This window comes from Nuphar pumila, chromosome 6, assembly GCF_984573655.1.
Source record: "Nuphar pumila chromosome 6, dmNupPumi1.hap1.1, whole genome shotgun sequence".
Classification (NCBI taxonomy): domain Eukaryota; kingdom Viridiplantae; phylum Streptophyta; class Magnoliopsida; order Nymphaeales; family Nymphaeaceae; genus Nuphar; species Nuphar pumila.
This window is the reverse complement of record NC_143254.1, coordinates 16,347,552-16,358,395: the sequence shown is the minus strand read 5'-3', so window position 1 is coordinate 16,358,395 and position 10,844 is coordinate 16,347,552. Positions and strand designations below refer to the sequence as shown.

At 35.7% G+C, this 10,844-nt stretch overlaps 1 protein-coding gene across 1 annotated transcript; it reads left to right on the top strand.

Moving 5' to 3' along the window:
* Window positions 1-6,945: 6,945 nt before the first annotated feature.
* LOC149834108 (microbial collagenase) lies at window positions 6,946-9,122 on the top strand. The gene is made up of 4 exons (XM_090009973.1): window positions 6,946-7,113; window positions 7,239-7,421; window positions 7,526-7,585; window positions 8,763-9,122. The coding sequence occupies exons 1-4, from the start codon at window positions 6,973-6,975 to the stop codon at window positions 9,045-9,047; spliced, it is 669 nt and encodes a 222-aa protein (XP_089866099.1). The 5' UTR covers window positions 6,946-6,972; the 3' UTR covers window positions 9,048-9,122.
* The last annotated feature ends 1,722 nt before the right edge of the window (window positions 9,123-10,844 follow it).

The following is a 10,844-nucleotide window of genomic DNA, read 5'->3' as shown; positions in this document are numbered from 1 at the left end:
GGCGGTGGTGGTGTTACGGACGCCACCCTCCAGGCAAAGGGTGAGAGGACGGCCCTCCCTCCCTCCCTCTCTCTCTCTCTCTGGTCTGATCTGCAAAAGTTCTCTTTTGAAGTCTGCAACTCTTTTGAGTTTTCCCGCCTGTTGGTGTGTGCGGAGGGAAGCTTGGAAATGTCTTTTCCTTCTGTTCTTCCCAATACCCCCTCTTCTGTCCTTTGTTCATACACAGATTCAGTATAATCCAAATAATCATTATACATCATATTTTAACATGAAAAATACAGGAAGTCAGAGAAACAAATGGAGAGTGACACCAAGCAGGAAACACAAAGGAAGCAAAAGAAAATCTATTTGTAAAACAAAGATGAAGGGAGTTTTCCACTAAAAGCAAACTAGTTATATATATTTTGAAAGTAAATTTCCCAAAGCTTCCCCTCATTTCCCAGAAGTGTTGAGTTTCTCTCTTTAGAAACAAGCTTCTTCACGCAGTAAGAAGCTGCTTATACCTATGGTCCAAATCAAGACTTGAATTATGTTAATTTTATAATCAAGACTTGAACTATGTTAATTTTATCTAGAAAAAACTTTTTTTTTTATGGCGAAGAACCTTTGCAAAGAAAGAAAAACCCGACTGGGGCCCTATGACCACCCTGTCTTACATGGCCCACCACTGAAAGCTACAAACAAGCACACTCATGTACTTGTGAGGTTTGAATCGATGCCTTCTCTCAACACACTTGTCTGAAAAATTTTGTACATTGTAAGCCATTGATTTTTCAAGTATTATAAAACTCACTGAATGATTTAGAGTCCATTCCTACTAAGCAAAACATGTCACACTTTGTAAGGTTAGTTTCATGAAAAAAACTAAAAGAATGGAAAATTTAAAGAAATGGTGTTTGTAATTATTCTCTCATGCCCAACTCAAGATCCATTTTATAAATCTAGGTCCCCAACTTAAAAAGCTTGATGAGCTAACATAAATTAAAAAAAAAAGAATAAAGGCAAACAACAAAACAGCCAAAATGGTTGAAAAAATATAATCATTCTAACCATACCATTAGATGTGTCTATTTCAACTCTTCTAGCAAACAATTGGCATGCAACTCTTCATTTCTCACAATTCCCTTCCAACAATGATCAAATATTCAAAGAATTGCTTATCATGTTCAAATTTACTTTGTCCATATACAATGCAGTAGGGGACACATCATTTCTTTTGATCATTTTATCAAACACTTGTCTAATCTTTCAAACATACCACATCACCCTCAAATAACCAATTGGCTTTGATTGGTGCATTGTGGTAACTCCAAGTATCATAAGCAACTCAATTGATCTACTAGAATTAGCTAATTAGGGCTTGAATTATATGAGAATCATCAACTAAGTTCAACCAAAAATCACACACACAGCAGGAGCAGTTGTCATACCTCTTCGGCGAATGCAAATGTCAAGCAACGTTCGGCAGGAAGAGTAGGCAGAGATAGGCAATGATGGATTTCTTGCGTTCTTTTCTTAGGACAGGATCGAAAACTAAGAAAAGAGAATTTTCTTCTTCCAATCCGCTCAAATTAGATCTTTTAATAGTAAAATAAAGAGAACTCACAAAGTAATTTGGGAAATTTGAAAGTAGATGTTGATATCTCTTTGCTTTCATCAACCTCAAATAACTCTCCTATTTATGTTTTGATACATTGAACCCTTATTTATACTAATGGAAAGAAATTATGACCTAATTAGGGTAGGATCCAACTATTAATTGGAGGAGGTAAATACATAAGAAGTACTAGAGTCCATTTTTTATAGAGTATATCAATTATGTCCATTTTGCTTTTTGAATCATCTTCAAACTCCTCTTAGATAAGAAAATAATTTCAATCAAACTTTATATAGTATGTAAAACTTTGACCAGCTTATTTGACCCACTAAAAGAGCTTTATGACACTTGAGGTAATAACATACAAGCTTTGTTAGTTTGCTTAGTTTGTAGTGTAGTTTATAAAATTAGCTTTTCAACCAATATCAAGTTCTCTAAATTTTATTATCAATATACAAAGCATAAAGTTCTCTAAATTTTATTATCAATACACAAAGTTATGCTTTGTTAAAACTGCATGTGTTGATTCTCTTTTAATGAACCCGAACATTGATCCAAATTACCTCTAAATCATGGCACACCCTGTTTAAGAGATTTAGCTCCTGCTATATCAAAGCAAAAGATGGAGAAACTAGTTTTTCTAAAAGTAATCCGAGATGAAAAATCCATGCGGCTTTTGTGAACATTTAAAATGAGAACTTTTTTCTTTGAGAGAGTCTTTCTAAAAAGTACACTTTCTGATCAAAAACATTCCTCGAAAGAGGAGGTGGAGGAATGTTTTCTATCAACATAAAATGGTGAGGTCCACTCTCCACCACCCATCTCACCACCAACAGCACCACCACCACCATTCATATCATTACCACTACTCCCACCCACTATCACACACCTCCCGAAAAACTATTCTCACCACGGTGATTTTTCACTATCCATCACTATCATTCATCTCACCACTATCACTACCACCCACCGTCATCCACCTCTTAGAAAATGGTGTCAGAGAAGGACCAGCACCCCACGATGATTTTTCACCACCACCCACCTCTTAAAAAATGTCATCAAAATAGATCCACCACCAGTACCCCACAATGATTTTTCACCACCACCATCCAGCTCACCACAACCACCCACCATCACCTACATCTTGAAAAGCTGTGTCGGAGAAGCTCGACCACCACACCTCCTCATCTCTCTCAATTTTTTAAGATTTTCTATTTTATTTTTTTTTATGTTGCCCAAACAAGTGAAGAAAAATTAATTTGGAAAAAATACTATATCAAAACTTCTCATAGGCAATTTTTTTTTTCTGAGTTTTTCTTGATGTGCCCTAAAGGATTCTAGTTGAATGAGAAATACTTTCAGCCATTAAATAAAGATGGCAAACCCTACTATTACCAAACAAGATAGAGAATCATAGAGAATTGGGTAAGTGGCTAATTGAAAGAATTAAAGATGCTACCAAACAAGATGGATTTTACTAATTTTATCCAAATTCGTCTCTATTTTCCACCAACTCATTTCTATTAAATCTATTTAGTTATTATATCCCAAACAAAGCCTAATAAGAAAATGGTTTTCATATTAACCAACTATCTATTCTTTAAGAATGAATTATAGAATAAACAGACTGATGTAGATGACACTAATTTTTATTACAAATTTCGTAACTGACCGCAAACTAGATGATACAACAAATATGACCATTTTATTGTTTTTTTGAGCCCTTTTGTTCGGTCAAATTCATGGTGCATAATTGTTAAGAAAATAGTAAAATGGCCATAATTGTTCAGAAAGTTGACTCCTAAAAAAATCATGTTGAAATCATGCACCATGATTTTTATCAAACAAAAGGGCAAAATTGTTAAGAAAATAGTAAAATGGCCATGTTTGTTATATTTTCTAGTTTGCCGTTAGATAAGGTATTTGTAATAAACATGAGTGTCGTCATTGTCCAATTCTTTTTTAATTGGCAAGTATATCCTTATCGAATATAAATCTAAAAAAGCTTATTTACAATTCCAATAAAGACGGAAACCAATATGGAGGTTTATATCCTTCTAAATATGATCAACATGAATTGATTCTAGTCTAGCAAGACTCATCTTCTTTGGTCACCAACTCACATATGAATCAATCAAATTTTAGCATAAGGGAGGCCACTTTAGATTCTACCATTCTTGGATTCTCCCATACCTTAAGCATTTGGTTTGAAACTACAACAATATCTCTTCTTGATGATTCTAATATGACTTTACTTGAATCTGGTCTGAGACTCAAAATATGCTTCCAAATTGTCCACTATCTTATCATTCCTTAACTAGGGTAAATTAACACACCAATGAAAAGATTGTCCCTCTGGATTTTGAATTAGATGTTCACTTTATAATTCAAGTGACAAATAAAAACCACATTTATCTTCAACTACCCTTCTTTTGGGGCCTCTCAACTATTAGCATAGAAACTCCATTTTGCTATGTGCATCCCATTTCAGGCATAGGCATAGCAGTACTTGGTATTGGTTCCAAACCAGTTTCAGAAATGTCAAGAAACTTGTTTCTAAATTCATAAGAAACTCATTTCTAAAAGTATATGATATTGGTTTCTTATACAGTTGAACCCAGTTCCAAACCTGGTTTCATTCATGGTGGTGGTGGTGGTCATTGTAATATACAACACAAAACTCCCCCTTCCAAGTAAAGTAAAATATGAGATATTAGAAATATAGCAATCTACTATAATTCTAAATAGAAACTGATCTTTTAGTCTATACACTTCTCCTTTTTCCAACCAAATTAAAGTCATTAGCACAATAAAAAGAAAAAGAGACAAGAGAGCATGAGGGCACTTTGTCCTTCAGAGTTGCTTGAGGGTAACAAACCTGGTTTTATTTAGTTAGTTATCATGCTCTTATTCTTAGCATTCCTTTTATTTCAATATATATGATGTCATTATTATTACAAGGTAAACAAGGAGACATAACCCTTAGCAAACATAAGGAATGTGACACACATCATAATCCTCTCAATCCAAAAATGGCTAAATCTAAAACACACTAATAAGCTTTGAATAAATTCCCAATCAATCTGATCATAGGCCTCAACTAAATCATATTTAAATAAGACCATTTTTCAAAGCTTGATTCCAAGGAATGAACTATTTTAGGAGCTATCATAATGCACTCTTATAAATAATGTTACACGAGCTACTATGACCGAAGTCAAATTGTTTAACACCCTTCACCTTAGGTGTAAGAGAAACATGTGTTGCATTTGCATATAAGAAACCTACATTTATTCTAAGTGTTAATATCTTACCAACTTTGAGCATTATAAATAGGAGAGGAGTGTGGCACTCTGTCATCAAATCTCATTGCTATATAAGGATGGATAAGTGATCGACAACCACCTTGATTACTTCTTTCCCTTAAGATAGTAGCAGCCGTTCTACAAAATCCATAGGCATTTCAATTGAAAATTATTGAAAAAAACTAGCAAGCAATACATTTTAGTTGTATTTTGATGGCATGTGTCTCATTTTGTTCGTAATAACAAATAAACTGCCCTTATTTCATACACAACAACTTGGTACCTATCTAGTCGTTTGAGAATTGTAGTGGAGTTACCCATAATGTGTAGTGTTTAGGGGTGTCACCGGGTCGAGTTAGGGTCGGGTCTTATCAGACACAATTTTGAAATGGGTCTAAAAGTTAGACCCAAACCCGACCTGATCTAATTTGGGTTTGGGTATGGCTGGAAATTGTGGACCCTTATAGTTTAACGGGTTTGGGTATGTATTGGGTACCCATATGGTTTAACAGATTCAGGTATGAACGATTTAGGTTTTAACGGGTTCTGGTTTCAGCTCGTATCTTGATATGATTGGTATTTTGGACCTAATAACTCACCAATCAAAAAATATATCAAATAATGTAATCAGCTATTCATTAAAAAAATTATATGCTAACAAATTAGTAGTTTATTAATTATTCTAAATAATGCTCAAATCTAAACATAAAAAGAATGTCTTGATACCAACCAATCATTTCAAGTTTGAAATAAGAACACATCAATGATATAAAATGTATCAGGTTGGTATATATATATATATATATATATATATATATATATATATATATATATATATATATATATATATATATATATATATATATATATATATTTGATGACGAGAAAAAAGTGTCACTCCAATGAATTGTGAGGTCCATCCACGTTAAGGGTATTATTCATTTGGTAGGGTTTTGGGTATCGTTTATCTTTAGATAAACGGCACCCAAGTTTCTTGGAAAGTTTTCCATCTAAGGAACTATGGATCCTGATCCATTCCCAATAGAGTGCCAACTGCAGAAAGAGTACAAGCTAGAGGAACTTGTACAGAAAAATCTCAGCAGCAAGGAGATGCTAGAGATGGGCCTTTTTATTTAAATAAATACACATTTTGATAATTTTCTTTATAATTTAAAGGGGGTTTGTTGATAGGTGATCGAGGTAATGTTTTGATAATACTCCATTGGGTTATGACCATAGTGATAGATTTGGAAAGATCTGGTGAAAAAAACAAATGTTAATATTTGGTGCTATTGAAGGCACAAAATTATACATAGGAAAATCATAGGTTCAAGCTTTCTCGACTAAATATGACCATATAAATATGTTCAACATGGTTTGTTTTCAAGCCTTTGATCATGTTATTTGGATATAAAAATATGATTTTTTGAGTCATAAAATTTTAGTGCATTATGGGTTGTTGATTTTTGAAGCTCTTAAAAATATGCTTACATGACATAATCATGTGATCAAAAACTGGTTTTTTACTCAACAAACCTTGTAGATCACATCCATAATGCTTAATCTTAAAAAAAAATCTAAAAAATATGAAAAGAATACCTCAATAGCTTATCAGGCAAAACCATATTTTTTATCATTTATACATTGAAAATTTGTGGGTCTCAATTGAAACTCTGGTCAGTCTAAGTCTGGTATAAAATTTCACAAACTATACTCGGGTTCATGTCTTCTTATTTATCACCATTTCGGGTAAACCAGCTGGCATCCCTTGTTTTACACCAGCCTAAACCAGCATATATATATATATATATAATATTTACATCTTTATTTTTTATTTTATCAAGATTTTTTGGATTTTTTATGACAAAAACTCGTTTTTTTTTTATCTCCCGGGATATTCCTTTGCAGAGAATAATATCGAGAGAACGAGATTTGTGATTATGATTTAAACAAAGGCAAGTTCCAGGTGGCCCAAAATGGAAATTTTCTTAATAAAAAAAGGCTAAATAAATAAAATGAAATGAATAATCTCTCACCACTGCACTGAGGCCGGTCAGTGGCTGCCATACAATGGCTTCGTTTGCCTTGACGCTCCCCAACTCCCCATTCAAACTCTCCCACCACACGCGCCCCAATCACAGGCTCTTCCCTCTTCGAGCCTCTCAGCAAGAGCAATCCACCCCCGGCGTTGCCTTACGCGAACAAAATGAGGTTTCCCACGACCATCCTATCCTTCGATCCACGGCTCACCCTCATCATTTTCACCACCAAAACCTCTGATTCTCGCTTCCTTCCTCTACTTTCTCATGTTGGTTTTTCTTTCTTTTCCTACCAAGGGTGTTGAGAAGAGCGTGAAGGTGCTTAAGGATGCCGCGAAGACTAGGAAGGTCGGGTCCGAAGAAGTTCTCGCAGCTCTGTCTGAGATTGCCAAGGCCAAACTCGACCCATCTGAGTTTCTGCAGACGCTTGGTGGAACAGAGTCTCCAGGAAGAACATGGATGCTCATCTTCACTGCCAATGTTGGTCAAAGATAATTCCCCTGCCTTTTCTTTCCCTTTTTCGCCGTTTGGGGTTCCTTAGTTTTTCATTCATGAGTGTGATTTTGGTTCATTTTTTTTTAAAGGCTGGATTGAAGAAAGGTGGTTATTTCCCTGTCACGGCAGTTCAGCGGTTCGATGCAGCTGTGAGTACTCCCTTGCTTTCTTGCCCTCTTTTTTTGATGTGCCATTTCCCATTTTCTTTTTGTTGGCTATGCTGTTTTATATGGTTTATGAAGTTGAATCGAATTGATGGTTTTTTTTATCTCATCTCTTTGAGAACTGTGTTCATTAAGACCTCATTTTCCTGTTAGGCCTGTTCTGAAGATTACAGCAGCGGGTTGTTTTTTTATTTGATGTGTACCCGAAGATGTATTTATCATTGCTTGTTTACTTAAAAATGCTTTTGGATCGAGTTGATTTGATTGAAAAAAATCGGAATCTTTTCATCATCCAGTTTTAGTTTCAATATCAGCTGTTCAGCCGATTTGTTTGTCTCTCTAAAAACACATCTGAACCCGAAAATGCCTAAATGCATGTTTTTTTACTGGGTGAACTATGTGTCTATTATTGCTTAGTTACTAAGAAACGTGATTTGGATCGAATTGATTTAACAAAATAACTTGAATTTTTTATCATTAAATTTTAGTGCAATACGAGACGTTGATTTTTTTCTCTCTAAAAACACATCTGAACATGAAAATGCGTGATATAGTACATTTTTTTACTGAATTAACTATTATAAGCGCATCTACAGGTTTAGAGTTCAGACTAAGCAAAAAACACCCACATTTATGATTTTTACAATGGATCTAATGGGACTTGACAAACATTGAATCCTAGAGAAAGACTTTACAAAATTGGATCCTAGAGAACGCACGTGTCTTTTTTTTTCTGTCTTTACCGTTAGGACAATTATATTACGTTTTGTGATTGCAGTATGTGTGTGTTTGCATGTATGCCCGCTTTGGTGTGGTGGTTTTCTTGAGAAATTCCTCTAGGGGAACATGTGACAGTGTTGCATGTTTCATGAACATTTTAGCTCATATTCACTTTTCCTGTATGATTCATGACAACTGATTTGGGGTTAAAGCTTTGTCAACTTGTAACAAGGAAACAGCAAATACTGATTTCAAGAGAAAAAACTAAATTAAAAAGAAAGATGACAGTCCACACACACACACACACACACACACACACATATATATATATATATATATATATATAGAGAGAGAGAGAGAGAGAGAGAGAGATGGAAACCTGCTAAATGAGCACGGTGCTTTATGTCCATGAATTGGGGCTTACATGGCTTGTTATTGGCAGGCAATGAGGATAGAAAATGGGGTGTATCTAGGGCCACTAGGATGCCTAACTTTTGAGGGCAGGTTCTCATGGAAGAAGAGGATCTTGGCCTTCATTTTTGAGAACATTAACATCAAGATTGGACCTCTGGGCCCCTTCCAGATAGGTCTCGGAAGTGATAAGGACAGAGAGCCAGGAACCAAAGATCCCTTCTTCATATGGTTCTATATTGATGAAGAAATTGCTGTTGCACGTGGGAGAGGTGGTGGAACTGCCTTCTGGTGCCGTTGTCGACGTGTTTCTTAGCTTGTCTCCAAGTCTGTAGCATACTCTCCTTTTTCTGTATATTCTACAAAAATGAATCTTGCAAATAGATTGAAATGTGTGTGTTGTTTCACAAAGTAATATAGTTGCCTTCTCTTTCCTTTGTATATTTCCATGTGTATTTCACTGTAAAAGGATACATGTGCTCACAAAAAAAAAGGGGGGGGAAACTGTCACAAAAAAGAAAGAAGGGGAAAAATGTTGCATAAAGTTTCAGATTGCTGCTGCTGCTAATTTGATCTTATGGACCCATTTCTTCAATGAAATGGGATTGTAAGTCTACTGTGATTGGAAATAATTCAATTATGTTTTGTGCTGCACATTGTTTTAATAAATTAACATCTGGGTTCATTTGGAAACTGTGGTGGGGTGGGGCCTTGGCCGCTAGACGGGCAGTCAAGGTTCAATTCCCATGGAAGTCACCCCTTTGCCCAAGCCGATGCCCAGCATAGGCCCCGGGGGCAGGGGTCCTGGAGTTTTACGCTACCGGCACGATGACCACAGGTATGGCAGGCTGAGCCCAGGACGACTAGGTCTTCATGTCGGTACGGTTTCTCCGGGTTATAAATCAAAAAATAACATCTGGGTTCATTGGCAAAATCTGTACAAGAGTTTGTTGACTCAATTTAATAAATGATTCACATAGCACACTAACTAAATGGGATTTAAAAGTCAGTTTCAATGTCATTCAATTTTCCCTGCAGAAACAGTCTTGCTTTCCAAAATGATCCATGAAACAAGTTGTTTATTCATGTGATCTTGGAACAAGTTATAAAACAGAAATATTGTGCACCAACTTATTCTTAACTTCGACTACAAAGTGTCAGATTCGAAAAGAAATTGTGTAGATGCCCTACTCTTATCATTTCTAAAATAAAGCCGCACCTCTTCCCTATGCAGGATTGTAGTGGTCGTAACACGAAGCATGATATCCGTTTTGTTTTCTGGAAACTGCAGAATTGACCGAACAGCTGCAGAATTATGTTTAGTGATAATGCAAAATTGACCTAACAAGGCCTTGTTTGGTTGCGCTATCTTTATGAATTATAAGCATAAATGCTATTCATAAACATGATCTATAAACAATAATGATGTGCTTGTTTGGATGGTGAAATGCCTTGAAAAAATTCAAAGAGAGGCATGTATGATTGCTACTTATAAATATGTAGGAATGGATAAAGTTAAGATGTTAATCCAAAAGGCCTTTTGTCCTAGAACTGCTTATTGTCGTTGTTTCTAATGGACACAGTAATGTCATTGGGGTGGCACTTTTTTTTTTAAGGCAAACCCCCACCAGTTATTATTCAACGTACGGCTGGGGTTTGAACCTGCAACGTCCTACCACAAGGAGACGTGCACTGACAGCTCCTAACAACCACACGGAGCACCTGTTTGTCATTGGGGTGGCACTTGTTTTAAAATTTTATGGCACTTCCAGAAATTTTTACCAAGAAATATAAATGGCTTTTAGGCTTGGTGCAGATCTTGATGGGGTGTTCTTGTGCATTGGGTCTCATCCTAGATGTGTCGGACAACAAACTATTTATGGTTCTTTCCCTGTTTTATAAAAATCTAGTCCAATTAGATGTTGGTGACCTACATATGGATTTGCTTCAGGACCAACCAGGCCAAGGCCTGACTTCAAAGTTTTCACCAGTGTCCCCTTCTGGACCAAGCCCAAGTATCATCTGGTCAAGATCCAAGTCCATGTTCTCTCTCAGGTACTGTTCTTAGAACACCTGATGAACTTCCTAAAAAAAAAAATAGAACACCTGATGA

Excerpts from the sequence above, each read along its gene's own strand:
- LOC149834108 (XM_090009973.1), top strand. The coding sequence starts at position 6,973 with ATGGCTTCGTTTGCCTTGACGCTCCCCAACTCCCCATTCAAACTCTCC. Across the intron at positions 7,114-7,238 it reads CCTTACGCGAACAAAATGAG|GGTGTTGAGAAGAGCGTGAA; the intron begins GTTTCCCACGAC and ends TTTCCTACCAAG. Across the intron at positions 7,422-7,525 it reads TGCTCATCTTCACTGCCAAT|GCTGGATTGAAGAAAGGTGG; the intron begins GTTGGTCAAAGA and ends TTTTTTTTAAAG.